Here is a 26,872-nt window from a genome sequence, read left to right on the forward strand (position 1 = left end):
GAGCGATAGGTGGCTGCAAAGCGGTAGGTACAGAAAGACCTGTAACCTGCGGCGGCGTCATTCTAGGGCTGTGGTAGTCTATACCAAAGGACTCAGAAATCAAGATAGGAGATGATGATCATGCCAATCAGGATCCTATGCGGAATCGAAATAAGTACAGTATAAGGGAACGCGATAAGGCAGGTATGACTGGGACAGGGACTAGATCAAAGTGCGAGCTCTTGTCGTGACGCCCTGCAGGAAGTCGCATAAACACAATTACGTCGTCTGGTCTCCGCTCTAGCATCAGCAATGACTGGATCATCTGAGGGTCTGCGGTTGTCCAGTTTGAGAACCTGCTACGCGCGGCTTAGGGCGACATTGAGACGTCTTTTGTCATCAATAAACCCGATTTCCTTGACTAATTCTTCGACAGGCTTCGTCAGCAGAAAGACAACTACAGGAGCTTCCTGTCCTGGGCTCTATCCACTGTCAGATTGTCACGGTACCCGACCACGCTCTGCTCGAGTACTCTGTCGACTTTCCTCTGTTGTTCTTTGCATGGAAAGATGGCCATGGCGTCGCTTGGCTTGACTTAGTGATGAATTACCTTCATCGATAAATGCATAGAAAAAGAATTTCTTAACATAGCTTGTGCCGAGGTTGCCGAGTCGTTCTTATGACTTTCATCAACACGAACCAACTCGCTCTTCATTCTCCGGGAATGAGTTTGGGCAAATTGTGATTTAAGAGTAATAGCCTGCGCTAAATGCTGGAATATCAGTCGTACCACTGTTTTAAGAGGGAGTTGCAATCATTAGTAGATTAAACTCTGCTTAGAGCCAAGTTACTGCCAATGATTTTGGGAGTTATCGCCATGCCTAAACTCGTAAAGATCATGCAGCAGAGCCTTAAGGACGGCCACTTGACTGGGATTGACCCAGTATGAGCTTCCCAATGAATGCTGAGCGTTTCTCTCGACGCTGATGAACAAGCGACGCTTCTCAAGAAACCCGTTAAAACCAAAGGTGAACCGACTGAAGCGTCCCATACCCTGCCAACTCTGGTGGGATTACCGTTGCTAGGCCCCTTGCACAGAGATCCTGAATATATCTTCCGATCGAAGAATTCGAGGATGTAGCTATGTTTGCGGTAATTTGTCTGCTGCATTGTTGAAGGATATCCAGCCTGCGACAGCCTTTCCATACCGTAGTGCAGGTATAGATTCGATCATACACATAAAAAAAGTAAAGTCGGCCCTGTTGGTGCACATTTGCCTAATAGAACCACCGGCGTATTATCCATAGATGCTCGCCAGCAGTCTTACAAAACGTGCACGCTTTGCCCTGATTCAGTAGCAGACTGATTGGTCCCTTAATTGAGATATTAGTCTGGCGTCTATTTTCGAATTTATTTCACCATTGTCTTGGGGCGAATACATGTGGAATGACAGGGCATCAGGATGTTTCACATGAAGTCGTCCCTTCCCGAAAGCGGAGCAGCTGGCCGCACCAGCGGAGAACTTCGGCCACTAGTTGGAGAGCTGGTCAATGCCTTTGTTAGAACCAGCCACTAGCAATTCCTTGAACCCGAGGGCAGTCAGGGTGATGATAATTACACCCGCTGTACATGCGAGTCTTTTCCGTACCTTACGGACTCTGTATGATGCTGATGCCGCAGATGATCTTAAAGGTAGTTGCGACATATGCCTCTTTTTATCCTGCGTCGAGCGAGGACTGTTGCTCGATATCATATAATCAAGCCGGAACGTTGGCCTCATCAAGCGCATTGACCTAGCCGTCGATGGGTATAGTATTCGGCTTGATGCTCGCCACAATAGAGAATTTTTGACCGTATTGTCTTTCGGGTTATATGGGACCCCCGACACGATTGACGAGCCCGGCAGTGGCCGAAGAACAACTGTATATCCCACGCAAGATAGGTTCTTTTCTTCATAAACTGGTGTCCTCTCGCACGTCGACTTTGGCCTCTGGATCTTTGGAATCGATTGGGCATCTCTTCGGTTCCTTACGGTACGAATCTTGATATGCACGTAGTGTTCATTGCAAGAACGCCATTAATCACATCCGTGCAATACCAACGGGCTGCAAAAGAAGACGGACTGCACCATGCCCGGTAACGGTTACCGGGATTGAAGATGCCAACCAGGAAAGTCTTGGATGCCGCCGATTCTGATTCGGAATACTCGGAACGCATAGCGTTGAACTTGATCTCAAATTACGCGCACTCGTTGTCCAGCATAGACAGACTCCTTCGCATCCACGAGAAGATCATCGGTGCTCAGACAATTGGGGTAACCCGGACATACTATCAATGTAAGGATCTGGGAGATCAACTTGGTGGACCACAAGGGAAAGTTGATTGAGTGCAACTATCTAGGGCCGAATTGGCAGCAATCGCAACACTAAGCCACAGTCAGCACCAAACGAACCGCAACAGCTGAAGAGCAACCCACTGTATAGCATCACACTGTGCGCTTCTCTCTCCGCTAGGTCTCAAGAAGCCGAACTTGCCGGGCCTTGTCGTTGTAGAAGAAAGGCCGCATGGGCTAATTGGGTTGTAGGTGTCACCTTGCAACCTCCATCATGCTTTGGTTCGAGAAGCCACGGCATGGCAGGGCGAATCGAGGCATCAACTTCTGGGCGGTAATATCAGAAGGTATTGTTATTTGGTTCATCGTTTGCACCTGTTTTCACACCGTTCAGCTTGTATAGAACAGGATAGAAGCCGCAAGTAGTAGCTTTGCTGTCACTGCTGGACGGAGGAAGAGAGTTCAGTGTATCGTACACGATTCCAAATAGATCCTGATGAAGAATTCTTGAGATAGATGGTCGTATTGATGGAGTATAATGTCGGCTACGTATATGACAAGTAGAAAGGAAAGGAAAGTTGTTCGGTTTCCCTGCCTCCTGCATCCGCCCACCTTCGGAGAGTCTAGCTGGCCATTGAATGAGGGTTGAACGGTGAATCGACGGCACATGCAAGGGTAATGAAAGTGACTGTGGCAATTCACTTTGGTGTATGGAGTGAATTGGAAGTAACATTGCAGGCTGCTGGGTGTCAGGGCTGAGTTTGATTTTTTTGATGACTGTGAAGCTCTCATCGACCCTCGGATGCATTGATCCGTCTTTGGGCCTGTTGGGGGACTGGGCTTGGGCATTCGATATGTTGAGGCTCATTGAACCACGAATGCGTGAGACGCTCTGCCATTCTGTGGGAAGTAGGGCTAGATTGTATGGCCTTACCATTCGTTAGTATATTTGTAGATATGGTGCCGTAGACAAGGATAACATACCGAAGGTGGAGAGAAAAGAAGAATAAGGAGGATAGGAGAACCTCGAGGAGAAATAAGAAACCGTGATATTGGCGACGACGCGAGACGCGAGCACACTCTCCACTGGCCAGCCTGGAAGTTAAAAGCTGAGACTTAGCCCAGAAGTCCCGATTAATACTCTTTTAGGTGAGAGCTGCAAGTGGCCAATCTCATTAAATGTGAGTCAATGCAGGTGCCTGCCCGTGTGGCGTCGCTGGGCAGCTATCCTGTCCGCCTTTCATCCATGGACTCCTCTTTGGTGAGGTCCGCTTGAGTGGTCATTATGTTGTCATCTCGCAACTCTCTTGGACTCACTTACTTGCCTCTTCCCAGAACCTGTAACAACATCCAGACATACACTATTCCAGCATATCATCTCCAAGCATGAAAGGAATTCATTCTCTTCCCGCAGAGCTCATCAACGAGGTAAGTTCAGGATTCGGGCCAGTTTCCGCAGTTTTAGTAACCATTTGGTTAAGATAACTCTGTTCTTGGTCCATCCTCTGAACACATCTGATCCACGCCCAATTCTAATATGCCTCCGCCTCGTCAGCAAGCCGTTCTATCGAAGCGCTACCCGGATCTTATTCGACAATGCAGCAATATACGTTCACCTGCTCGTATCCCGGATTAATCCAACAAAAAGAGGCCCTAAGAGTAGACTGCGTCGTCTTCATCAGTATGGTCTACTCCGCTTTGTCCGTCACCTTAGGTTTCAACCTAGCGACTATAGGTGGTATGAGGGAATGGAGGAGCATGTCAACCGCAACTTTTTTTTCCTCCTTCAGCAACTTCCTCTCTTGTCCCAGCTCACTTTACATGATACAAATTCGAAGGTTGGCGATGATGGGGTACTTTATTCGATGCTCGAAACCCTTCACCGTGTAAAGCCTTCAACGTTACGCATCCTGCATGTTACAATCTACTGGCTCTATCCTCCAGTCTTCGACCGCTTACTCGCAGACCTCATCCCACAACTACAGCATTTGTCACTACGTTGGATTTGCAGCAGCATAGTTAGACCTTTGCCCCTCGAACAAAACCAGGCATTGCGCAATCTGCGCGAACTCAATCTGATGGGGTCCTATTTTAGTGGAGATCTGCTCCCCGCAACCGTTATACAGTCATTCCTTCATCCAGATGCACCGCTTGAGCGTCTCGTATTACAGGATGCGGTTATCAATCCTGATGTGCTATCAACGGTGCTCTCTTATCAAAACACACCGGAGTCCTTGCATTTTGAAGATCTTTAGTTACATAGAGGTGGTTGGTCCTCGTTCTTCGATGGATTGTGTGGATTCCCCAAATTAACCAGCGTGTTCATAAATGGCTGTGGCTATGCAGCTGGGCTTCGAGACGAAGATTGTGCAAGGAGTTTTCCACGCCGGGTGATTATACCGAAGAAGGCATTTACCTCACACCCTCTCCCACGAGAAGCTGTGAAGAGAAGTGCAATGGAGAGGTGTATGAGAGCAATTCGAAGGCGAAGGACAGCAATCGGCGAAAAACAATGCCAATGGGCGGGATTAACCACTCCTTTCAGTGATTCGATAGAGCTGATGCATGTGGTGGACTCATGAGGAAAGATTTATGATTTTCTCGAGCACCTGTTGAGCTTCCTGTGTTGCTATTGGAAATGTTAAGTTTGCTTAGGAAGTAACCCTAAGACAACGTCTTCGGATTATGCCGTTCTCCTACATTCAAAAAAGCATTGTAGTTAGAGCCTAGCATGGGACAACTTCTGCAGTGTCACCAGGTGACATGGGCGTAGCCACGACATTGCTCCTTCCTCGATATTCCTGCAGAAGTTGTAAATCAAATCTGCCTCGACCCGCTCATATACAGTGCTATCGGGAAAGTGAAACCTCTTCCCTCGTGTTATTATCCAAATTCTGTTTCAACGTGAATTTCTGTCTTACAGGAAGGAAGCCTGTTCAACATCACAAAATCTCTGATGATTTCATGGAACTGAGTTTATACCGCGCTCCCCCCCCCTCTCTTCGACTCTATTACAGCCTTGCATATCACACTCATAGCCAGCTTGTTTTAGGATAAACAGTAGCCTTCAGCAAAAGCTAGTCGAGGCTCACTTCTAGCGCGCCCAAGTAAGGGCACCGGCTACGTAGTTAACTCCGGTGTCTGTGTTATGTGTATCCAAAATGCATACATCCTGTCAACTCTGAGCATCTGGCCTCGAAACATGTCTTTCAAGCTGTTTGAATTAATTCCTGGGCTAGCTTGTAGAGTCTTCGAATATTTGGCTCCTACTTGTATGAGCCTCGTGCCTTGTTCACAAGCACGAACGGGCATAAGCCTGAATGAGTGCTCACTTGCTCTTAGTCTTGGGCTGGAAGCTTCCTGGGGATAGATAGGCACAAGCACAGCTCATGCAGCTCTCACATCCACACATCCAAATCGGCCTTCTCCAGGGCCCCAACTTGATGCACTGGTCTTACCATCATTTCATCTCTTCTTCGGAAATCTGGCATCAAAAGTGTCAGTCTGCCCCACCTCCAATTCCATAGCAACTGACCTTTGGTTGCCACGGGGAGCCAAATTCGTTCATCACCACTGCTTCACCCACTCACTCACTTCCTATACTGCCAGTCCTACCGCTCTTGCCTGTCTTGCCTGTCTTTCTTCCCACTTTCCTTTTTGGCAAGCGTGCCCATTCCCGGCCCCGGCCATCAACACAACACCGCGTACCACTCTTCGGCTTCAGCTTCAGCTTCAACCTCATCATCTCTCACTCTCACTCTCACCATCATCCTCACCCTCATCCCCACTGGTGTACTCGCCCCTATAAAGCTTTTTCTTTCCTCCTCTTCCTCTTCCTCTTCTTCTTCCTTCCTTCCATCCTCCCTCCTTCCTTCCTTTCCCCCCCCCATCGATCTTCTCATACACCAAGTCATACTTCATCCAACTACCCCACATAGCAACACCTCATCCATTTTCTTCCAGACCTTGCCTGAACTCTTCCTTTGCCTTGGTGCAAAAACCCACTACCAACAAGCGATACTTCCAATATCCGCCGGTTCACAATCACCTCCACAAATCCGTCCTCTCTTCATCATTGCTCCCTGCCTATCCATTTTTCTCGAGGTCCTCATATCTCTCTCCTCCAGCCGCCTTCCATCACAACACCGGGAGGCCGCAAATTCACAACCTCCTTTCGGCGAATAGCAGATCCTTCTGTGTCCTGAGAGCGAGACATAGTCATCCGTGCTTAGCCGTAGCAATCGATAATTTCCAGGTATGTACTTTGAGAGCAAATCTGCTTGCCCCTTAGGCGCACAAGGGTGCCTGCATTTCTTCCCATCACCACAATGCTGGTCCTCGTCCTGAATTTGAGCAAGCAGTCGACAATTCACTGCTGTTCGATCCGGCGTTCGTTGTGCTGATCAGAGTGCATGGCTGTGGTCTGCATACTTGGCTTGTCATATTCCCGCTGCTTTGAGACTCCGTCGGATAATAGTGTCTAACCTCGATCCACTGCAGGAGCAAACAAGGAGCCGTGCGGCATCCATTTTGCAATGACCAGTCACGCTTCTGGCCCTTTGCGAGATCCTTCGCTCGAAAACCAGAAGTTGGCAACGGATATCTGCCGCAATATCGATCTTCCTCCGGGGGCTTATAATGTCAATCATCTGGTAAGTCTCCTTGTATTGTCGGGTGTTCGCATCCAAACGGCTTCTGCCCGTCAAGAGAGTCTGCGGGCTGGATGCAGTGTAATAGTCGGGATGGAGGTTTCGCGAGGTCGTTTGCCCTCCTGCTGCTCCCACCCCTTCACTCTGCACTAGTTGAGCTGTTTGCACTTCTGCATTTTGATCCTTCGCATTCACTTGTCTCAGCCCATTTCTATTCATCATCGCGCTGGCCATGTCTTGTATAGGGAATGGGTCCTGAGGGATTCACAAGCTTGTCTTGGCTTTGACTTCAATGAATCTTCGAACTTCTTCACTATGGCCTCCTCCTGGTCTATCTCTATATTAAATCCTTCCATTCCTCTCCTCTCTTCCCCTTTCTCTTCCTCCTCTCTTCCATCTTTCTTTCTTACTCGCATTTTGACTACAACCTTGGACTCCCTCTCTATCTTCCATCTTACATCTTACCTCAAGCTGTCAAGACTCTTTTTTACTTCTCCCATACGATAAACCCCTCTATCACGAGTTCCAGAAACCCAAGCCTTCCCCTTACCTCGTTCATCCCCTTTCCCATTTCTCTTTTGTCTCTTGAGTCACAATGGAGAACCTGGAGGCCATCGACAAGCTTCCTGGTGGTCTCCGCCATCTGAGAGTGCGCGATTCTGACGAGTTGGAAAAGTACAAGATCCCTTGCGCGACGGTTCCTCGTCCGCCCTTCAACACTACCGGAAAGGAGATCGACGTCACTTTGAACGCGTATCCGATCCTCAAGTACCCGAGCAGGAAAATCTACCAGTACGACGTAAGTTCACGGAGCTTGAATTCCACCATCGCATTGTTCTAACCGTCACTACAGGTCCAAATCGGCGACGGTGCTGAGAAAAATGCCGTCATCAAGAAAGTCTGGGAGTCGAGTGTGAGGAAGGCTGTCCTCAAGAATATCATTTTCGATGGGCAGAAACTTGCATGGTATGTGCGCGCTCTTGTCCTTGTGTACGACGCGACTGACGGGGCTCTTAGGACCTTGAACGATCACAAGGATGGTCTCAATGTCATGGTCGACCTGGACGCTGAACAAGGCCGTCGCCCAGGTCCCAATTCCAAACCCAACACCTTCCGTCTACTGGTACGCCCTACCAAAACTGTCGATCTTTCCGCCTTGAATCTCTGGCTGCAGGGACGCGCGGAAATGTCGGAGAATGTCCTGCAGGCATTGAGTGAGTAGCCTCTTTTCCCAGCCCAATCACGGAGCGCTGACGAACGTCACAGATTTCCTTGACCACGTCCTTCGGGAACATCCCTCGAGCAAGTACGTGGCAATCAAACGCTCGTTCTTTGACCCCGAGGGCGCTTGCCAGGATCTAGGTCAATGCGTTTATGCCTTCAAAGGAGTCTATCAAGCTATTCGCCCGGCGTTGGTAAGCTTATTCAATCATCCCCACCCTTGGTCTTCCATGCTTAATATTCTTGCAGAACCGTGGACTCGTCGTAAACATTGATGTTTCGAACACTTGCTTCTGGTCTCGCTGTGGTGTGATGCAGGTAGCTATTGCTGTCCTGGATGCCAGAGATATCCAGGAGGTTATGCACAGATGCAAACCTGTTTCCGACAAACATGGCGGCACGACCGAATCCCTCGATTTCTTCACGGTTCATCGCAGGCTGCGAAAGCTTGTGGTGCAAGCTCACTACAAGGGCTGTCCATGCACTGGCGTGAACTTCACGATTAAAGGCTTGATCAACGCCAATGCCCGCCAGTACATTCTCGAAATCAAGGACAAAGCTACGGGGACGGTTGAGAACATGAGTGTTGAGCAGTACTTTAAGAAGAAGTACAACATCTTTCTCGACTATCCCGAGCTTCCGATGGTTGAGATGACCAAGAAAGGTGTACTCTATCCTATGGAGCTCTTGAGTATTCATGGCTTCACTCGTTATCCTTGGAAGTTGAACGAGTATCAGACCTCGGCTATGATCAGATACTGCGCTTCTCGCCCTGCCGAGAGACTGAATTCGATCCTGGGTAATAAGAAGATGATGGATCACTCTAATGACCCTGTCCTTCGTTTCTTCGGACTACAGATCGACAATAGCATGATCCGAGGCAAAGCTCGTCTTCTGCCAAGCCCCGATATCCAGTTTGGTGCCAATCAACGCCACAACCCTGGGACCAACGGCCGCTGGGATCTCCGTGGTAAGAAATTTTACCAGACCAATCGACGCCCTCTTGAAACTTGGGGTGTCGGTTATTTCGTCGGCAAGCGCGGTGCGGCCAATAAAGCTCAGGTCGAAGCGTTCTGTGATGGTCTCATGAAGGCTTATGCCGGACATGGCGGACAAGTGGCACGGCGCCCAGTCGTTGTTGAACTCAGAGAGGACATCGGTGAGGCTATCAAAAAGCTTCATGACACAGTCGTCGCCAAGTGCAATAAACAAATTCCTCAGCTTCTCTTGGTCGTGGTTCCCAACAAGGATTCCTTTGCTTATACCCGAATCAAGAAATCGTGTGACTGTCGCTTTGGCATTCCTTCCCAGTGTGTGCTTGCGTCGCACGTTATGAAGGGGAACCCCCAGTATTACTCCAACGTTCTCATGAAGATAAACGCCAAACTCGGTGGGACCACAGCACGCGTGGTTTCGAAGGTCTCGGGCGCCACTCTGCGGCCCAAGTCAATGATTATCGGCGCGGATGTGACTCACTCTCCTATGGGCAGCTGGACACCTTCCATGGCAGCTGTATCGGTTTGCATGGATGACTTCGGAGGCCGTTATTTCGGTGCTTGTGAGGCCAACGGCGATCGTGTTGAGATTATCAACCGTTCCAATCTGGAGATCATGCTGACTCCGTTGATTCGTGAATGGATGTCCACTGTTGGGCAAGGACGTGCCCCAGAGCATGTCTACTATTTCCGTGATGGTGTCTCGACAGGACAGTTTGAGCACGTCCTCAAAAACGAGGTCTTTGATATGAAGTCAATCTTCATGAAACTTACTCAGGACAGATGGACCGGCAAGTTCACTGTGGTTATCGCCAATAAACGTCATCACCTTCGTGCCTTCCCCCGACCCGGCGACCGCAATGCCGCTGACAAGAATGGGAACCCGTTACCCGGTACTTTGATTGAGAAGGATGTGACTAGCCCTCACGACTGGGACTTCCTTCTTTACTCTCACATCGCGCTTCAGGGTACTTCGCGTCCTGTCCACTACCACGTTATCCTGGACCAAATTGGGCACAAAGCGCACGAGCTGGAAAACTTGATCTATGAGCATTGTTACCAGTACATGCGGTCGACAACCTCGGTTTCACTCCGTACGTTCACCACCTCTTTTGTCATTATTTTGTTATTGGAAGCTGACCTTTGTAGACCCTGCGGTTTACTATGCGCACTTGATCGCTGCCCGAGCTAAGCACCACGAAGACGTGCCTGCGAGCTCGGGCCCTCAGAGCGGACCAACCGTTAAGCTTACAAACCCTAAGCCGGAGAACCGCCAAGCCGATGCCCGCCTTTTGCCTATGGTGGGCAATGCGAACAGACTTCCCTTCTCGATGTGGTACATCTGAGACGGATCTTGCGTGATCTTGGTGACGACGGGATAAGAAGAGGAGGGAGAGAATGGTTGATATGGTTTTTATGGCGTTGCAGTGGCATTTTTCGTACCCAGTCAGATATGGCATGGATGATCCTTTTACTGTTTTTCTGTATTTATGTGATAGAGACTGAGACTGCAATTCACATCTCAGGTTGGCAAGTTGCCTAGTTGATCGGAGCTAATTGGCCTTCCTAGGCTGAATGGAACTGAACGACAGGGCCAGCTGACTAGAGAAGTGACTGCGTCGAAGCTTCTCTATCAAGCAATGGAACATTTTAAGCCCGTTTAATTCTGGCTCGTAGAGTGTGGTAATACAGGATGCCAATGTCGTAGACTTCTGTTGACGATTAGTATACAAGAAGAGGCTTCTCTTAGGAGGACCAGATCTGGCAAAAGAGTCTGGGCCGGCAGGTTCTGCAACGACATACGAGCAAATGCTCTCAGCTAGAGGACCCGTCATCAACACTCCATGTATGTTGACAACGACATCGACAACCGATCTGGTTTGTGAAAGCACCACACCACGACACGACAACTCGACAGCTGCAAGTTCCAAGTCCAAATACCGCCGCGAGCGTTGGGTTGACGCCGCTAGCACCAGATATCAGTGTTTACCTAGACTAGGCTAGCAACAACTGTAGAGAGAGAAGAACGAGCTTCCAAGGCCCTCCCTTCCCTCCTCGGGCATTGCCGGAACCGAATCCAGCCAGTTTTACGATGACGAAACTCTCTTGAGACAGACAGACAGACAAGACGCGCAATGGCCCCGCTCGGACCGGAAAGATGTGCAGATTACGAGCTTGGAGTTTATTACACATACCTACAAATCGATACACATATACGGGAAGGAAGGAAGCCTGGATACCGCTCTTCTCTCTGAAGTCCTAGGAAAGATAGAACCTCGCTCGGGTATTATAGTAGATTGTTCTACCTCGCTGCTGTAGGTGTGTAGATGTGTATGTGTATGTGTATGTGTACATGAAAGATGAAAGTGCAATCCAGAGATGGGACGTAACGCGAGACTGGACGTTCAGGACATGAGCTCGATCGGAGTGTTCGAAAGCTCTTTCTCGGAGATCCTGTCCTGCAATGGAAGAAGAAAAATCCTATCTTGTATGTACTACCGTACAGTACACCCGCCTCAGCCGGGAGAATTCTCTTTGGTTCTGGTTTCGGGTCTGCGAAGGAGGTAGGTAGGTAGGTTGGTTGGTTTTCCGGGATTGGGACCTGGGAGCTGGGTAGACTGGCTAGCTAAGGAGAGCAGTGCGTGTCTGTGTGCCAGAGAGTTCCGGGTTAGCTAGTTGGTCTCCGTGCGTTGGCTGTATTGCGTTGGCTTGGCTGTGTTGTGTTGTGTGTTGTGTTAGCTTGGAGACTGGTCTTCATGTCTGCCGTTGGTTGGGTTTCACTTCGCTTTTTTTTTTTTTTTTTGGTTCGGTTCTGGTCTTTGGTGGGTTGGGATGGGTGGTTGAGTGGTGTACTGTACGCAGATTTTATCGTTTCGATGGGATTGGGTTGGGTATTGTTTTCATGGAGATGGTGAGTACAGTTTTGACTGAGGGTGAGTACCGTTGTGGGTTTCTGCTGCTGCATCTGCTGCTGCTGTTAATGATGATGATGATGATGATGATGATGATGATGATGATGATGATGATGATGATGATGATGATGATGATGATATTGTTGATGCTGGGAATCTGGAATCTGGATTCAAGCACGGGAGACGGCATGCTGTGTTGCAATGGTTTTTTTCTATCGAAGATGGAAAGGGAATGCTGTGTCCATTCCATTCCTGATCACTTTCTTTCAGGTTGGATATTATCTATTCTACTTCAGTATTCGGCAGAGAGAGGCGTGGATATGACGACGGGTGATACGAGGAGGCAGACGGCAGGTTGAGATCGGTCGATTGGATGGGATGAGATGAGCGAGATGGCAGTAGCCCTCATCTTTGTCGTTTGTAGCCTGGTCAGAATTTTTGTCTGGATTATTGACACGTTGGCTGATTTTGTCTTGGATGCATCGAAATGGATTCCGGTACGGCAGGCTGGCTGGCTGGCTGTGGATGGAGGGAGGAGGTTAGGGCTGTGTGGCACGCGCTCCGCACCGCCATTCGGAATACGTTCTGGCTGCGCCGTCGCGGGTTTGGTGTAACCTCTGCACAGGAATAAAATAAATCAATCCGAGAGAGAGGGAGCGAGGAAGAGTAATAAGTACGGTGACAGGGATTAAGTAGCGACATTCAAGGCAACGGCACAAAAAAATAAAATCAGTTTGATCTAACGACTGACTTTCGTTTGCTCGTTGGGTTGGCCTGAAACAACCCCCGGGAGTCAAATCTAATGCAGAAGATCCAGAATTTCAAATGTCTCGATCGTTCATATTTGGGTTCGCTTTTTTAAGGTATGTTTCCGCTTCCTGCGTTTGCGGTTGCTCAAGGCACAGGTCCCCACTGCCCTCGCTGCACTCACTCATACACCCGGTCGCTTGGAGCAGACAGAAAAAGAAAACACGCGCCATATCGCACACTCAGCACCCAAGTTCAATACGACGGGGAAAAAGAAAATGAAGATGATGAAAGAAAAGTGACAGGAAATGGTGTCGGACATGGGAGGAAGAAAATATACTTAAAATGAAGACAAATGACGAAGGAAAATGGTCCACCATGCCAGGTATAATAGTGAAAGGTAAAAGTAAAGAAGATGAAAGAATCAAAATGGCAAACGCTACAATACAAGAATCCCCTTCAGAACCGACCTTGTGCTCACCCACCAACCACTCAGCCCCAGAAAGAAAGGTTGAACGAAAGACCACTCCGGTGGTCTGTATCATGATCATCATAACACTTCATGACGCATCGCCAGCCACCGTTCCATTCGTAAGCGATGCAGCGTTGTCATTGCCTTCCGCACCAACCCCATCGAGCCCGACATCCATGTCCCCTTTGCCACTTAAGTCAGGAGTCGCATCCATGGAAGGCTCGTCGGCATTATTAGGCTTGGAATCGTTGGTGGCTGAAGCTTTCGTACCGTCCACGCCCGGTAATGCCTCGTCGCCTTCCTCAGACGCCCCAATACCGGCGCCGCTGTTCTTCTTAACTTTCTTTTTACTGGGCTCCGACATTCCAAGCTTGGACGCGAATTGTTGGCTCGAGGCAGACGGTGGTAGAGGCCGCTTCTGGGGGCTGGTGGTAGGACCTGAAGGTGCGGAAGGCGGTTGGATCTTGCCCGATGCAGGAAGACGAGGCCGAGCGGCCATAGGCCGTTGTTTCGGAGGAAGCTCGAGATCCTCGACCAAAGGCTCGTTACTATTGGTCTTTAACTTGGCACTAAAGAACCCTTGTACCAGTCCGATTTGCGAAGGTAGTGTCTCAGATGTGATGCGAGGGTAAGCTGGAGGTGGTGGAAAGAGCGTGACGGCTTGTGCAGCACTGATGACAATGTCAGCATGAGGGTTTGGTTCGCAAAAAGGAGGAAGGAGGCGCACCTTGTGTTCTGGGCCTGGGCAGCGTTGTACATCCGATTCTGCAGAAGATGGAGCGGGACGCTAAGGGTAGCCAGTCCGAACTCTTTGTCCAGTCCCAACTCCTTGAATCCGAAAAAGTCTTCATCGATATCTTCGGCGAAGTCACCGCCAATGAACTGCTCGCTTCCGTCCTGGAAAGCACTGGAGCCATCTTCGCCGCCATCCGCGAGGGCAGGTCGCAGAAGCTCTGATAGCAACGACCGAAGACGATCATGGGCAGTGGAGAGCTTGGTCCCGAGTCGCTCGACATCGTCTTTGATGTATGACTCCAGACTTTCAACATCGACACCGACAGATGAAAGCGTGTGGAGAACCATTTCCGGCTCTGTGTACGCTCGTTTCCATTGCGGCGCGGCGGTAGGTTCTAGGGTATCGGTTGCGGGAAGCTTGGGTGTTTCCATGTATGACTTCAAAGTCTCCCCAATCTTCTGAAAAAAGTCCGACGCGATATCAGTGACTGCGTCCAGAGCTGACGGTTGATACTCTTCGAAGCCGGTATGATAGAAGATCTTCGCTACCGAGCGCTGCAGGGCTGCCTTGCACACCCATGGAGAAACGACCGGCCCCCCGTCGTTCATCACATGCGCAGGAACATCATGTTCGACGAATGGTTCAGGCTGATATTTTTGGAACTGGTTTTGGTACATCTGTGACGGATCAGAACGCTTGACTCTTTGAAGGTGTTGAAGATTACTTACCTGAGATTGCAGTTGCATCTGCTTGACAACGCCGATCTTCGAGCACACCTTCCGGGTCTCCTGCATTTGACGCATGTTGGCATCCATCTTTCGGGAGAGTTTGCTGTCCGGTTGGATAAATGACCCCTTTGGCAGCACGCGCAAGAATTCTTCCGAGGCATCCACGATGTTGCCATCGGAGTCCTCCTTCCAGGACAGATGTGGAGGCAGATCAGGGACACCCGACATGACGTCGTAATAGTCAGGAATAACTCGATCTTCGTCCACCTCAATTCCTTCGGCTAGGGTCTCACCCGCTGCACCAGGGTCCATACCCTGCACGGTAGACTCGCGAGCCTTGTCGCCCTCGGCGTTGATCTGCATCTGGTTTCTCAGCCACCGTCTCATGCCAGCCTTGGTCCGAAGCAGGGCCGGCTCATCAGCGTTGAGTTTATCGCCTTTGAACAGACGATGTCGCTCTGCGGCAATAACAGCACGATCCTTCTTCGTGACCTGCTTCCAGACTTTGTACTCGGGGTCCTCCGATTCCACGCCGGAAGCTGGTAATGCGGTCAGGGTATTGTTGTTGGAGGGTATTAGCCCATCAATCTCCATGGCATCTCCTTGACTTCCTTGAACACCGGCACCGACACCAGCAGGGTCAGACGGTGTTTGTGTGCCTCCGGGAGGTGGTGTGGCAAATCCATTCTGAGTGCCTTCCATCGCAACGTCGGAGTCCGACCGGACAGGCGCGGGCGGTTGGGAGGCTTGGCCCGCAGGAGGCTCCGATCCGCTGGGAGTGTTCCGTACAGGGGCTGCACCCTTCTTGGTTGACTTGCCAGGTGCCTTCCTACCACGGGACGACATGATGGGCTCATCGTCGCTCTCATCGGCGCCATCCATCTCTGCGAGCTGGAGCCGGCGCTCTTCCGCTTCCACCTCTGCCCGATCTCTAATGACAATCTCCGGGATGAGGGGAACGAGCTTCTCAGTTTCTTTCTTCATATACAATGCATGTTTACGCAAGAAGTGCTCGGGGTTAGTGTTGTATTTGAAACAATTGGACCAGATTAGGTTGATATCGTCAACAAATTCCTGCTTCGACTTATACTGCAGAGCTTTGAGCTTCTTAGTCATGGTGCCTAGGTCCATGGGGTGCTTGATAACTAAACTCGGGGTTAGCATACTTTCAAACTGTGGGCAAGCAGAAGGTACTTACTCGTGTAGTAGTCAGGCGCATCACGCTTGTTGACTCGGGTCAAAAACGCAGTCGAGTGCTCCGTCATGGCCTTGAGCTCACTGAGGACCTTCTCGGCGGCCTCGTAGAGCTCCTCCTGCCCGATCTTGTCCTCACTGGCCCACTTGCTTCGATTCTTCCGAACTTCGCTCATCAGGCTCCGCAGCTCAGCATCTGAAGCTTGCACCATTGTGCGCTTCATGTCGATGCGCGCGATCAGGTTCTTGAGGGTGAGGCTCGAGGCGCCCAGGTTGGCGCTACTCAGGGAGCCGTACCCATTGGAGTTGGGGTTGGGGTTGTTTCCTGCACTCGCCTGGCCCGACATCTCAGCCTCGACTTGGCGCTCGGACTCCTCCAGTCGCTGCTGGTCCAGCATGGCATCTCTATCATTTTCTAGGGTATAAAAAAGTGTGTGGAAGCTTCTTTTGGCGGCCTCCTCGGTAGCCTTTTTATCTTCTTCTAGCTTTTTTCGGATATCCTCGAGGGTTTCTTTTTTAAGCTCCTTCTGCACATCGAGGACGACCGACACCGAGCCACTGGAGGGCCGACTGGGCGATGGGAGACCGCTCGGATCATGAGAAGGGCCGAGGGACTTAGGCTTGGGAGGGGATACGGTCTCCTCGTCGTCGTCTTCGTCGTCGTCGTCGTCGTAGTCGTCGTAGTCGTCATCATCCAGTTTCCTCGCGGGTTTCTTGGCGGGCGCGGGAGGCGGAGCTGACTCGTCGGCGCGTTGACTCTGGGTCGGGGGCTCCTCGGCTTCGGGGACCGCACTGCGGGCGGCCTCCTCGGCGGATTTCTGGTTGGCAAAGAGATTGTTAATTTGCGCCTCACTGCGCCTATACAGATCCCGGAACATGGCGATACATGGGTCATCCTCGGTTGCCAGATCAGCGTCGGATATCAAAGTTCCCGCGTGCAGCCCGTCGGCATCGGCCGAAGCGCGCAACTGGGGGGTGCGAGGACCGGAAAACGATCTGGAATAGCCATTGGTCGACCGCGCATCATGAAGGTCGTCGGGTGGGCGCAGATGGCCAGGGGGTAGCCAGGCGTGGTGGTGTCCGAGCGACATGCTCGCTCCAAAACCCCGAGTCTGGGGCGCGGGCGAGGGGGGGCTCGTTTCTCCACGGCTGGGAATATCAAGTCCGGAGAGGGAATAACGGGGCGGGGAAACCGGCGGAAAACGACATAGAGATTCAGGAACGAGCGCGAAGAAGCGAGGGACGATGAAACGAAGGCCAAAAGTGATGGCAGGGAGGCGGATTTGATGGAAGAAAGCAAAGGGCGCCTGCCGTACAGTTACGAGGTTCTCTGCGCGAACGGATGAGGTGAGGTTCCAGCCGTGAAAGGCGGAACGGCGGCCGCAGCTTTAGACCAACCGCGCAGTTCTGATACTAGAAAGTCGAAGGAGGGATATAGATTAAATTTGGAAAGAAAGAAGAGAGAATTTCGCGTTGACTGTAGGAGATGTATATGTGTGCGTGCGTGCGGGAGTGTGTGTGCTAATTAGGAAGGATAATTTATTTGATCATTGACTGGTTGTCAGCAGCTCAGCTCATAGACTGATGCTTGAATGAAGCCAGCCATCGAGGGAGAGAGAGAGAGAAAGAGAGTGACTGTCAAGCAAGAAAGGAAAGCAACGGGATTGGATGCCTGACTGCCTGATCTTACCGTATGGTCACCTTTCTGTCACAGCAGGCAGGCACATGACGTTCCCGGCTGCTGTTCCATTTGACTGAACTACTGCTGCTACTGCTGCATCACCACCAGTTCAATATCAATCACTCGACTTCGTCTGCTTCTGTGCTTCTTCCCAGGTCTTGGTCGCCAGCCACCAGTCTCTTTTCTCTTCGGACTGTTTCTCTACAGACTCATCATGCGAATCCGCTATCCTTTCGCGGGTAGGTCTTTCTCTCTTCCCCAGTCATTCATTCGTCTTATCGATTGCTCTCCACGTCACGGCATCCCATTCCGGAAATCACACAGAACAAATTCCGCAGAGCTCTCTTCCCACCATGGCGAGGGTATCTGGGGATAACTGGGATAATATCTCCACTGGATTATCAATCAGTCAACATATTACTTCGAATTGTACTAATATCTCAAACCAGGCGCTTTTGGCTTCCTCCTCATACTCGCCGCCTACATCGGACTACTCCCCCACAGCGATTCCTCCAGTATACCGACCCAACTGCAACCCAATGACAAAATCCTCCATGTCGTGACCTTCTTCCTCCTCTCGCTGGTCTTCTACTGGATTCCCGACACCACCCGGCGCCGCACCCTGCACCTGACCCTCCTGGTCTGCACCCTCATCCTCGGCATCGGCTCCGAGATCGTCCAAGGCCTCCTCCCCAACGGCCGCACCTTCGACCCGTTCGACCTCCTCGCCAACATCGTCGGCAGCCTGGGCGCCGTGGGCTTGTGCAGCTGGTACCATCGCCGCATGCTCGACCGACGCCGCAAGGCCCGCTTCGGCTCGCTGGGCGGCGACGGCGCGGACGACGTGGAACTGGGGCTCACGGGCGGCCACCATGGCGAGGGCGAGCACGGCCTGGGCCCGCAGGAGACGGGCGTCTTGAACCTGGAGCAAGAGGTGGACAATTGGGACGAGAATGCCGTGGACAATTGGGATACGGAGGATGGGCCGGAAGAGCTGGTCGGCAGCACGACGACGACTGCCGCGGAGGACACGAAGCGGTCGTCGCCGCCGGGAGAGGGGGATGGGAAGAAACGGAGCGATTGATTGAGTGATTGATTGATTGCTGAAAGATATATAAGTGCGATGATTATCTCTACCAATCGATCGCTTTTCATCATCATCATCTCTCTACCGTTCTAAAACCTAACGCCTGTCCTCCTCCGCCCTCCGTTCTCTCCCCTCCAAACCTGCTACTCATGCGATGCGATATGTCTTACGGACCAGCCAGAACGAAACCACCTGAATCTCATATCCCGCGCGTATAACCATCATTACCTCTATACTTTGATTTCTGCATGCCTTGTCCGGCTACTCCTCCCCGCACCACAAACAACCTCACAGTGCACACCCCCCCCCCCCCCACCACACAACACTTAATACCAGTATAGCATACCCCTCCTCTCCGAACAATAATCTCCCTGCTCTATCACGACAATTATGCCCCGAACCCATCATGACCGCTCCGCAGCTCAACCCCAGCTCCTCTATCCCGCGACAGCATTCCAATCTGAACCATAGTCATCCCATCACAGATCTCTCATTAACCCTCTCTCCCCTCAATTCCCGCTCTACACACCATCCCTACTCAGCATATCCGAATAACAATCAAACAACCATAGCAGTCAAACCCGGCCCAGAAGCAAGAACGGATGAGGGAGCGGGGCAGTGTAATTGTACATATCAACGAGGTACTATGTGGCATGGCGTAACCGGGGTCTATTTCATACAGCGCTTCTTGGGAGGTCGCACCACGCTCAGCGTTCTATTCATTCGATTGCGCTACGGATTATGCGTTCTTTTTGCGGTGAAAGTTCGGGTTTAGCTAGCGGAATAATCAAGTGAAAATAAGACTGATGTCTGCTACTTAGGATGGCTAGCATGGGGATGGTATTACGGGTCAAATGGATCTAGATCCATGGGCTTGCGGGTGGTGGGTGCCTTTCGAGTTGAGTGTAAGGTGGGGATGGGGGGTGGTATCAATCGTTAAGATGAAGCATAGTTGTAATAAAAAGAGAGGTGGGAAGGGGCATGGAGAAAACGATAGCCATGGCTACTTTCATCCGACCCCCGTTGATATCACTTCAATATTCAAGCATTAAGCCACAGGTGCCGACTGGGTGGAAACAGGCGCGCTAGCAGGCAAAAGATGTAACGATGGCATGGGATATTTCATAAACTATTCATCATGACTATATTGTAGAAAAAGAAGGTAGGAATGGCGAACAAATGCAGGGAAGGTGGGGTAATGGAAGTTTGAGCAAGTAAGTGACGATTAGAATAGAATAAATATATACGGGAAGGATTATATGTGAAAAATTATGGGTGTGGATGTAATGGGTCATCGGCGGAGGTAGGGAGGGCGCTATTCATTATCAGACACCTCCGGTGTCCCCGACCAGCTACGAGTCGGCGTCGAGGGATTTTCCTCGGCGGGCTCCAACTCGGGTTTGGAGGAAGGCAGGTAGTTGACCTCGTTGACGGACAACTTGGCCATCTTGGTGGACCGTTCGTCCAACTTGCGCCCAATGGCCTTGCCCAATTTGAGATCGGTCTGCTCGCGCAGAACTTCGTATATGAACTGCAGCTGCATCTCATTGTAAACCATCATCATTCGCTGCTCGCGCATCTGGTTGACCGTCTCGAACACCGGGTCGATCTCCGGGTCGACGGCCTCCAGCAGCTGGCCCGATTCGAGTTCTTGCAGCAGGTGGTCCAGCGCAATGAAGGTACCGGTGCGGCCCACGCCGGCGCTGCAGTGCACAATGCGGGGGTTCTCCGGCGCGCTTTTCGAGCCGGACAGCTTGATTAGCTGGAGGAGCGCATCGCGATCGTCGCCTTCGGGTTTGGAGTAATCGGCCCAGCCAGCGAACAAGAAATGCCACACTGTCTTGGTCTCCCCGCCGAAGGTGAGCTGGAGTTTGCGAATTTCAGACCGCGATGCGGGATCCCAGGAGGTCTCCAAGAGTGTAACTTCTCCTAGAAGATTCCCGTCACTGTGTTGTTCGTCGTCGCTTGAGTACTGATCGAACTCGACTCGTCGTAAAGGCATGGAAGGGCTGTCGCGGTTGAGCGGGAAGTACTGGGAGCACTTCTCGCGCCCGGACTCGAAGGTCTGCGTGAGCATGACGACTACGCCAACGTCCTTGCTCTCATGGAACACCATCTGCCAAAAGTGGGCGACATGACCAAGCTTGGGGCCCTAGTTACCCATATCCGATTAGCAAAGGGACGGAGAGAAGTGTCGGGCCGACATGCACGCTTACCTGGGTCGCGATATATCTCCTTGCCTGCTGCGATACTGAATCTTGAAGTACGATCGGAGACGCATTGATGAAATCGCATTCGCCTTCGGGGACGCGCAAGTGAATGCGAGAGTTCGCCCATGCCTGCACGTTCATGTATCGGTTCCTTGCTCTAACTTCCGGGTCTGCCTCTAGCGCCCAGCGATGTGAGGGGTCGTTGGCCTGCGTGCCCTCCAGGAGTCGCATCCGTTGCATCCATTCGAGCTCTTCGAATTTTTGATGGATCTCTATTCAGGTAAAAACCAGGATATTAGTCGCTTGTTGAGAGCGAACGGCAGAAAATGGATCCAGCAAGCAACAAGCGCAGGGAAAGGGGTAGAGAGAGCGGGCGCAAACGGACCTAAGACCGACTGGCAGAGAAACGGCGGCACGGATTCAGTATCGCCGGCGTCCAACCCAGGAGCATCATCCGAGCCATATATAATGTCCAGCCCTACCTCGTTGTCCTCGGGAAGGGCGCGCTTGGTAGCCTGGACGCTCGTATCGATTTTGATGGTGGGATGAGCCATCTTGGCCGCAGCGATCCTCTGGAAGGCCCGAACCTTACCCAGGACGCCGCGCGCCTTTTTGGAGACCCGCTTTCTGGTAGCCGCAAGTGTACGAGGACCGTTCCGGAGACTGACAGTACTCTGAGGCGAGGGAGAACGGGAGGTTGGGGCGGTGGTAGTAGTGTTGACGGTCGCCTCGTAACCGTTGGCGGTAGCGTTTGGGAGCAGGGATGATGAGGGGGAGGAGGAGGAGGAGGATATCTGAAGGGTGGACAGATCGGGACAGCTGTGGAAGCTGCCCCTCGAAACGGCAATGTGCTTGGCCAGATTTATCGATCTCACGGGGACAAGGCGCGCACGAATCGTAGCCAGGCTGACTCGTCCAACGGACTAGTCTAGTCGATTTTCCCGTTTTCTCTTGTTGAACTTGAACCAAGTCGGATTGGCGTACTGCAGGCAGTGTACTGTAGTTGGACGAGAATTCCGGTACTCCGGGGGAGAGGGGGGGTCGAAAGAGATTATATTCGATCAGGTGGCAAAGATCGTTGCTGGTGGAATTCCTTCTGCTATATTTATTCTTGATCATGGAAAAATGCCACCCAACAACCCAACGAGAAGAGAAAAGGGGAGAAGGGAATGCTTCAACCAGAGCCAAGCGAACAACGAGGAGGAATTTTTTCAGCGTTTGTCCTCACACAAGTATTTCCCCTCGCGACGCTATTCCGAAGCTGCAACTCCCCGCACTGCTAGAGGACGTGGCCACCAGTCCGATCACTTGCGTATGACTTTTAGTGGGAGACAACGAGGGGAGAGGAGGCGAACAGAGCAAGACTGGAGAGAGGATGTACAGCCAGTAGAAAGGTACTTGCGAGCTATCACCATATCAACGCAGACAAGCGAAAATTTTCGGTGCCCGCGGCAGGATCGATCTTGTATAAAACTAACTGGATTAGATTAATCATTACAATGGGATTCATAGCTGGTCCTTGCGATCCGGGCATATATTCAGGGACCACGGATAGTTCCCGTTGAATCGGAATGGCAGTGATGTAATCAGGAGATCCCCTCCGGGCAGGTTTCCTGTGTCCTTGGCCCTCGAGAAAGGTCCATTTTCATATCGGACATCCCCTTCAAACCGCGCATCTTTGTCCTTTCATCATGGATGATCGGAGATGCATCTTATAAAGGTTTCCATCCCGCGCCGGAGACTTTTCGGTCTCTGATTGGTCCCGGACTGCTGGTTGCTACTCGACCTCGGTTGTGGCTTGTGATTGGCCTGTCAAGCCACTCCGCCTTTCTCCCTCTCATCTATCTAGTGTCTAGCCGTAATCTCCGCTCGCAATTGAACACTTCGGTCAGGCAAGCAAGTCTTGTGTTCATCGCAGTCATTCCGTCACCCCTTTATGCAACCGCTGTCTGCACTACGGTCGATATCGACAGTCCCCCTAGGTAGACGGTAGGCCGAGTACCGGGATTTCACAAGTTGCAAAATGGTCTTCCGGATGCTTGGACTCCAAGCGTTGGAGGTGTGTCTCCGGGAGCAATGGATCCCCTCTTCGCGCACAAGAACCAAACGATGCTAATGCACTCTCCCCCTCTCTCTCCCAGGCGCTGCTCGTCCGTCAGGTTTGTCCGCGATGGCCATCTACCCCCTGAACCTCAGACTGATTTCCTTCGCCTCATGACAAAAGCTGCTCGCCAGCCGGACGTTCCACCGGGTCGTCGGGAAGGTTCATGACCAGGTCCAGCGCATGAAACACGGCCTGCCTCCTCCAGACACGCCCCGGATAAGCGGTTTCGACCGCCTCCAGAACCCTGGTATGCCCACATAGATCTGACTGTCGTAGTCGTGAAGCGCTATGAGTGGAGAGTCGGGTCTGACATGCATGCCCTTCCAGCCGCAGATTCGAACCCGAGTAAATTCTGGATATACTTCAAGGAGGAGATTCAGAATCAACTGAAGAAGTAGACGGACAAGTTTGCATGGACATCTGAATGTTCGTCTGCGGAACTGTTATATTGTCGATGAATTATGATACCCAGAACAAACCAACCAAACAGTTTATGCTTGACAGATGTATATGTGTGATTTCGGCCACCAAGTCGTACAACCGAGTAGTCATAGATGGGGCCGTACTGCTACATGGGGTTGGCCCTCATCTTAAACAAAAAGAATTTATTCTGTTTGATGCGCGTTGCCCAGTCGTTCCCTTCGCCAATGGAGCCATGAATTCCAGCGTGAAGCGCACATAGATAGACTATAGACAGTGCGAACACGACGCATCTTCGTTTCGCATTGACGAGCAAAACTCGGCAATCACTCGTCCAAAGATATGTCACCCGGCATGAACTCATGCGTCTACATGCAATAGAGTCCCCTCGCAGATTCCAAGCCTGCCTCCCTCGCAGACAGGCACGGCTGTGCAAGTTTACATCACAGCAGGACATGCCTTCCTCGCCCGGCTGCAAGCAAAACTTACAGGTGGCTGGGATGCACGCACGGCTTTTGAGGCAGAACAGGGCTACTACTTAGGGCGACCGCGTAGCAAGGCTTGTCGAATCTACGACTTTATGATTCAGCTCCGCAGGCGAGCTCATCCACCTTTTTGTAGAGTACAAGTATAGTTGAGCCCCAGGAATCAAGCTTACTCATACTAATTCAATCCACCATTATTCATAGTGACTCAGAAGGCATTAGCGAGCCCTAGGGAATCAGAAGCACGTCAAGTAAATACACGCACGCACAGCCGCGCGGAATAGCCCACACGCGCTCTCCCCCAAAGTCCAAAGGTCTACCCGGTAGATAAACCCGCACCCACAAGCAAGTTCCAGCCGGTGTCCACGTCGTCAGAGTAGATTCCAGGCCCAGACCCTACATGAGAGCAGCAGCCAGTCCCTTCAGTCACAAATGATGACGACCACACCCGGTGGGTTTGGCAGCAAGTGCAACAAGAAAGTCTAGAACGCGGCACCCATGCCGATCAGCCGGGTGGGAATTGGGGGAGGGGAGGCAGAGATGGGGAGACGCGGAATGTGGTAGAAATCAGTGCTATCGATTACTGCGTCAAATGGATTTATCTACTACCTCGACATACCGCATGAGCGATCGATCATTGGTTTTTCTAAGGACGGACGAGAAGGGTTGCCTGATGATTAATGTAGGTAGCATTGAAGTCTGTCATGTAATTTAGACGTGTGGTTAGTTGGTCCGGGTTGGTTGGGAACAGTGCGCTCCGGAGTTGTCTGTCCATGGGTACAACTTGCCGCTACAGGTGTCATGCAGGGTCTCGAGGGGCCTGGGCTGGGTCTTCTCTGTTCGTTTTCTCTACTGTCGTTGTTGGCCAACTCATCAGGTGGGATGGGATTCTTTCTCCCTCCTAGAAATTACTTACATGTATGGGTACAGACTGCGACAGTACTTACTTTGTATATTAATACTTCAGGAACTCAAAGAATCAGAAGTGGCCGTTAATTAGCAGGTCAAGATATGGTTGAGATAACTAAGCAGGATTATACGGGATGGATACGGAGGCTTTGTCCATTGTCTGCACCCGGGAAACGAATGCACGGTGAGTCAAATAAAAATGACGCTGTGGCAGAGCAAGAGTGAGTGGCTTCGCTTTCGTGGCAACTCGGCCTCCCACCTCCCCTCCCTGTGGCGATGCCCGGGTGGCTGTCACTTTCTGCGATCATTTTTAGGCCTTGGAAGTTTGACTCTGGTGTTGTGTTTACGAGGTTTCGGATCAGGTGCTCTGCGCAGCTACTTGTTCTCGTACTGTCTTGGGTTTTGCTGACTGAGGTTCGGTGGATCGTACGGTATGACCTGTCGGATTGCTTCTAGCTTTCCTGCAGCTAGTGGCTGATTCCAGTGGCTCGTGATGGGGAGATGGTTCTCTGCTGGGAGCATGGCTGCATACTTTGTATCTATCTCGTGTAGCTCTTCGGGATATCCGTGGTCGAACAGTACCGTTTGAGGGGCATGATATTGGATCCTATAGTTGGACGATGAGAGCCCGCGATGGTCTGAGTGTTGAGGCGGAGATCGCTGCATGGTGATGATGAGGCTTGGACGGTTTCCATTCACCGTAGCATTCAATGCTCTCTAACTTTCCATTCATAGAGCTTGAAATTGCGAAGAGCAAGAGAGCGCGCATGCTAAATGGATACCTTGGGTGCACTGCTCAAGGCCATTGCTCTACTTGTGTTTGTGCAGTCTTGATAGATCAACCCCGTTCAATGAGCTATGATATGATATCATTCTGGGTTTCGAATGTCTGCATCTGAGACATACTTACATCACAGATCAGAGAGACGGAAGAAGCTGTGAACTGTCTTGCGATCTTTGAAAGGACGGAAGTGTCAACTGGATCAGATAAGACCAAGTTTTTCCATCCGATCAGGTCTTGAACGCGTGCGACACGCAAGCTGTCGATTTGCGACAGTGTCCAGACCACCTAGATGATGGAACCAGGCATAGCACAGCAGACACGTTGATACACCAGATCCAACATAATCCGACTCAATTCTACTAAGCACTAAAGCACTAACGATGCATCCAAATGACTCGGTATAACACCACACCGTAGGGCATGCTCCAGCATCGCCAAGCAAAGAAGGAATGGCCTCCTGTGCTTGCCCCGCTAAACCATGTTGGGCGGTTGAGGCGATCTTTCTTCCCTCCCAAGAAAAGATAAAAAACAGAGTCTGCTTATGGTGCACAGTCGGCTGCACCGGCATATGTCGATGGGTCTAAATCGAAATTTTCTTTCAGGCACGAGACCGTGTACCAATCACGGATTCCTTTTTCTGCAGTACCTGACAACCTGTTCATCCCTCCCCCCTCAGGGTCTGATGGATGATGTGGACTGACTAGGTCCAGTGTTCCACTGCCCACGACGCGGAGGAACGCGGGAATTTCCAGGCGAAACGCGCAACCCCAGGGAGGAAGATTCGGGTTGATGCATTGCTGCATTTGTTTTGGAGCCGAGTCTTACCTAAGGAGTAAGGACTGAAGGAAATTATGGTAGGCGCTTGAAAGAAAGGTACTGAAGTTGAACCTGAATGAGGTTCTGTGGTACTGTCACTGACGGTACTTTGAGCCCATGGTACGGACCTTAAAATAGTATCACCGAACCATAGACCGGGATTCTTCATTAATCTGTTTAGAGATCGGATAAAGATCTCCCACACTATCAATTTGATCACCTAATTATGAGTGGACAAGAAGTGGGCAAAAAGGAAAGATGAAAGAGAAGGGCACTAATTTAGCCACTAGTACCCCGTTAGAATGAATAAGTATACGGGGAGGGTCACAAATTGACGGACAGATAATAATCCTAACGGCCTTAGGGTGAGACCCAACTTCGGCTCTGCCGGTGGGAGAGTGGAAAAGAGTG

The 26,872-nt window shown here is 51.1% G+C and overlaps 6 protein-coding genes across 6 annotated transcripts; 4 read left to right on the forward strand and 2 right to left on the reverse strand.

The window, feature by feature from the left end:
• Nucleotides 1–2,137: 2,137 nt before the first annotated feature.
• BO97DRAFT_421596 (uncharacterized protein) lies at nt 2,138–2,408 on the forward strand (the record flags this gene model as incomplete). The annotated part of the gene is made up of 2 exons (XM_025696730.1): nt 2,138–2,315; nt 2,380–2,408. The coding sequence occupies 2 exons, from the start codon at nt 2,138–2,140 to the stop codon at nt 2,406–2,408; spliced, it is 207 nt and encodes a 68-aa protein (XP_025554630.1).
• A 5,147-nt stretch (nt 2,409–7,555) lies between these two features.
• On the forward strand, nt 7,556–10,578 carry BO97DRAFT_461145 (putative eukaryotic translation initiation factor eIF-2C4; the record flags this gene model as incomplete). Its single annotated transcript, XM_025699360.1, has 6 exons — nt 7,556–7,759; nt 7,814–7,926; nt 7,978–8,174; nt 8,227–8,375; nt 8,431–10,270; nt 10,326–10,578. The coding sequence occupies 6 exons, from the start codon at nt 7,556–7,558 to the stop codon at nt 10,520–10,522; spliced, it is 2,700 nt and encodes an 899-aa protein (XP_025554631.1). The 3' UTR covers nt 10,523–10,578.
• Nucleotides 10,579–12,917: 2,339 nt separating this feature from the next.
• Nucleotides 12,918–17,417, reverse strand: BO97DRAFT_363082 (SAGA histone acetyltransferase complex subunit SPT7). Its single transcript, XM_025692485.1, has 4 exons — nt 15,970–17,417; nt 14,772–15,916; nt 14,035–14,720; nt 12,918–13,978 (listed from the first exon to the last, which is right to left on the reverse strand). The coding sequence occupies exons 1-4, from the start codon at nt 17,054–17,056 to the stop codon at nt 13,396–13,398; spliced, it is 3,501 nt and encodes a 1,166-aa protein (XP_025554632.1). The 5' UTR covers nt 17,057–17,417; the 3' UTR covers nt 12,918–13,395.
• A 336-nt stretch (nt 17,418–17,753) lies between these two features.
• Nucleotides 17,754–19,006, forward strand: BO97DRAFT_403460 (VanZ family protein). Its single transcript, XM_025694741.1, has 2 exons — nt 17,754–17,885; nt 18,096–19,006. The coding sequence occupies exons 1-2, from the start codon at nt 17,861–17,863 to the stop codon at nt 18,728–18,730; spliced, it is 660 nt and encodes a 219-aa protein (XP_025554633.1). The 5' UTR covers nt 17,754–17,860; the 3' UTR covers nt 18,731–19,006.
• Nucleotides 19,007–19,768: 762 nt separating this feature from the next.
• ptpB (tyrosine protein phosphatase PTP1) lies at nt 19,769–22,062 on the reverse strand (the record flags this gene model as incomplete). Its single annotated transcript, XM_025699738.1, has 4 exons — nt 19,769–20,885; nt 20,950–21,215; nt 21,329–21,771; nt 21,836–22,062. The coding sequence occupies 4 exons, from the start codon at nt 22,060–22,062 to the stop codon at nt 20,049–20,051; spliced, it is 1,773 nt and encodes a 590-aa protein (XP_025554634.1). The 3' UTR covers nt 19,769–20,048.
• Nucleotides 22,063–22,888: 826 nt separating this feature from the next.
• BO97DRAFT_403464 (uncharacterized protein) lies at nt 22,889–23,548 on the forward strand. The gene is made up of 4 exons (XM_025694742.1): nt 22,889–23,002; nt 23,085–23,102; nt 23,168–23,294; nt 23,375–23,548. Exons 1-4 carry the CDS (start codon nt 22,967–22,969, stop codon nt 23,443–23,445), a joined length of 252 nt encoding a protein of 83 aa, XP_025554635.1. The 5' UTR covers nt 22,889–22,966; the 3' UTR covers nt 23,446–23,548.
• Nucleotides 23,549–26,872: the final 3,324 nt, after the last annotated feature.

The sequence above is a fragment of the Aspergillus homomorphus genome, assembly GCF_003184865.1.
Source record: "Aspergillus homomorphus CBS 101889 unplaced genomic scaffold BO97scaffold_5, whole genome shotgun sequence".
NCBI lineage: Eukaryota > Fungi > Ascomycota > Eurotiomycetes > Eurotiales > Aspergillaceae > Aspergillus > Aspergillus homomorphus.

Excerpts from the sequence above, each read along its gene's own strand:
- BO97DRAFT_363082 (XM_025692485.1), bottom strand. The coding sequence starts at position 17,056 with ATGTCGCTCGGACACCACCACGCCTGGCTACCCCCTGGCCATCTGCGC. Across the intron at positions 15,917-15,969 it reads TGCGCCTGACTACTACACGA|TTATCAAGCACCCCATGGAC; the intron begins GTAAGTACCTTC and ends CCCCGAGTTTAG. Across the intron at positions 14,721-14,771 it reads AGATGCAACTGCAATCTCAG|ATGTACCAAAACCAGTTCCA; the intron begins GTAAGTAATCTT and ends GATCCGTCACAG.
- BO97DRAFT_403460 (XM_025694741.1), top strand. The coding sequence starts at position 17,861 with ATGCGAATCCGCTATCCTTTCGCGG. Across the intron at positions 17,886-18,095 it reads AATCCGCTATCCTTTCGCGG|GCGCTTTTGGCTTCCTCCTC; the intron begins GTAGGTCTTTCT and ends ATCTCAAACCAG.
- BO97DRAFT_403464 (XM_025694742.1), top strand. The coding sequence starts at position 22,967 with ATGGTCTTCCGGATGCTTGGACTCCAAGCGTTGGAG. Across the intron at positions 23,295-23,374 it reads CGACCGCCTCCAGAACCCTG|CCGCAGATTCGAACCCGAGT; the intron begins GTATGCCCACAT and ends ATGCCCTTCCAG.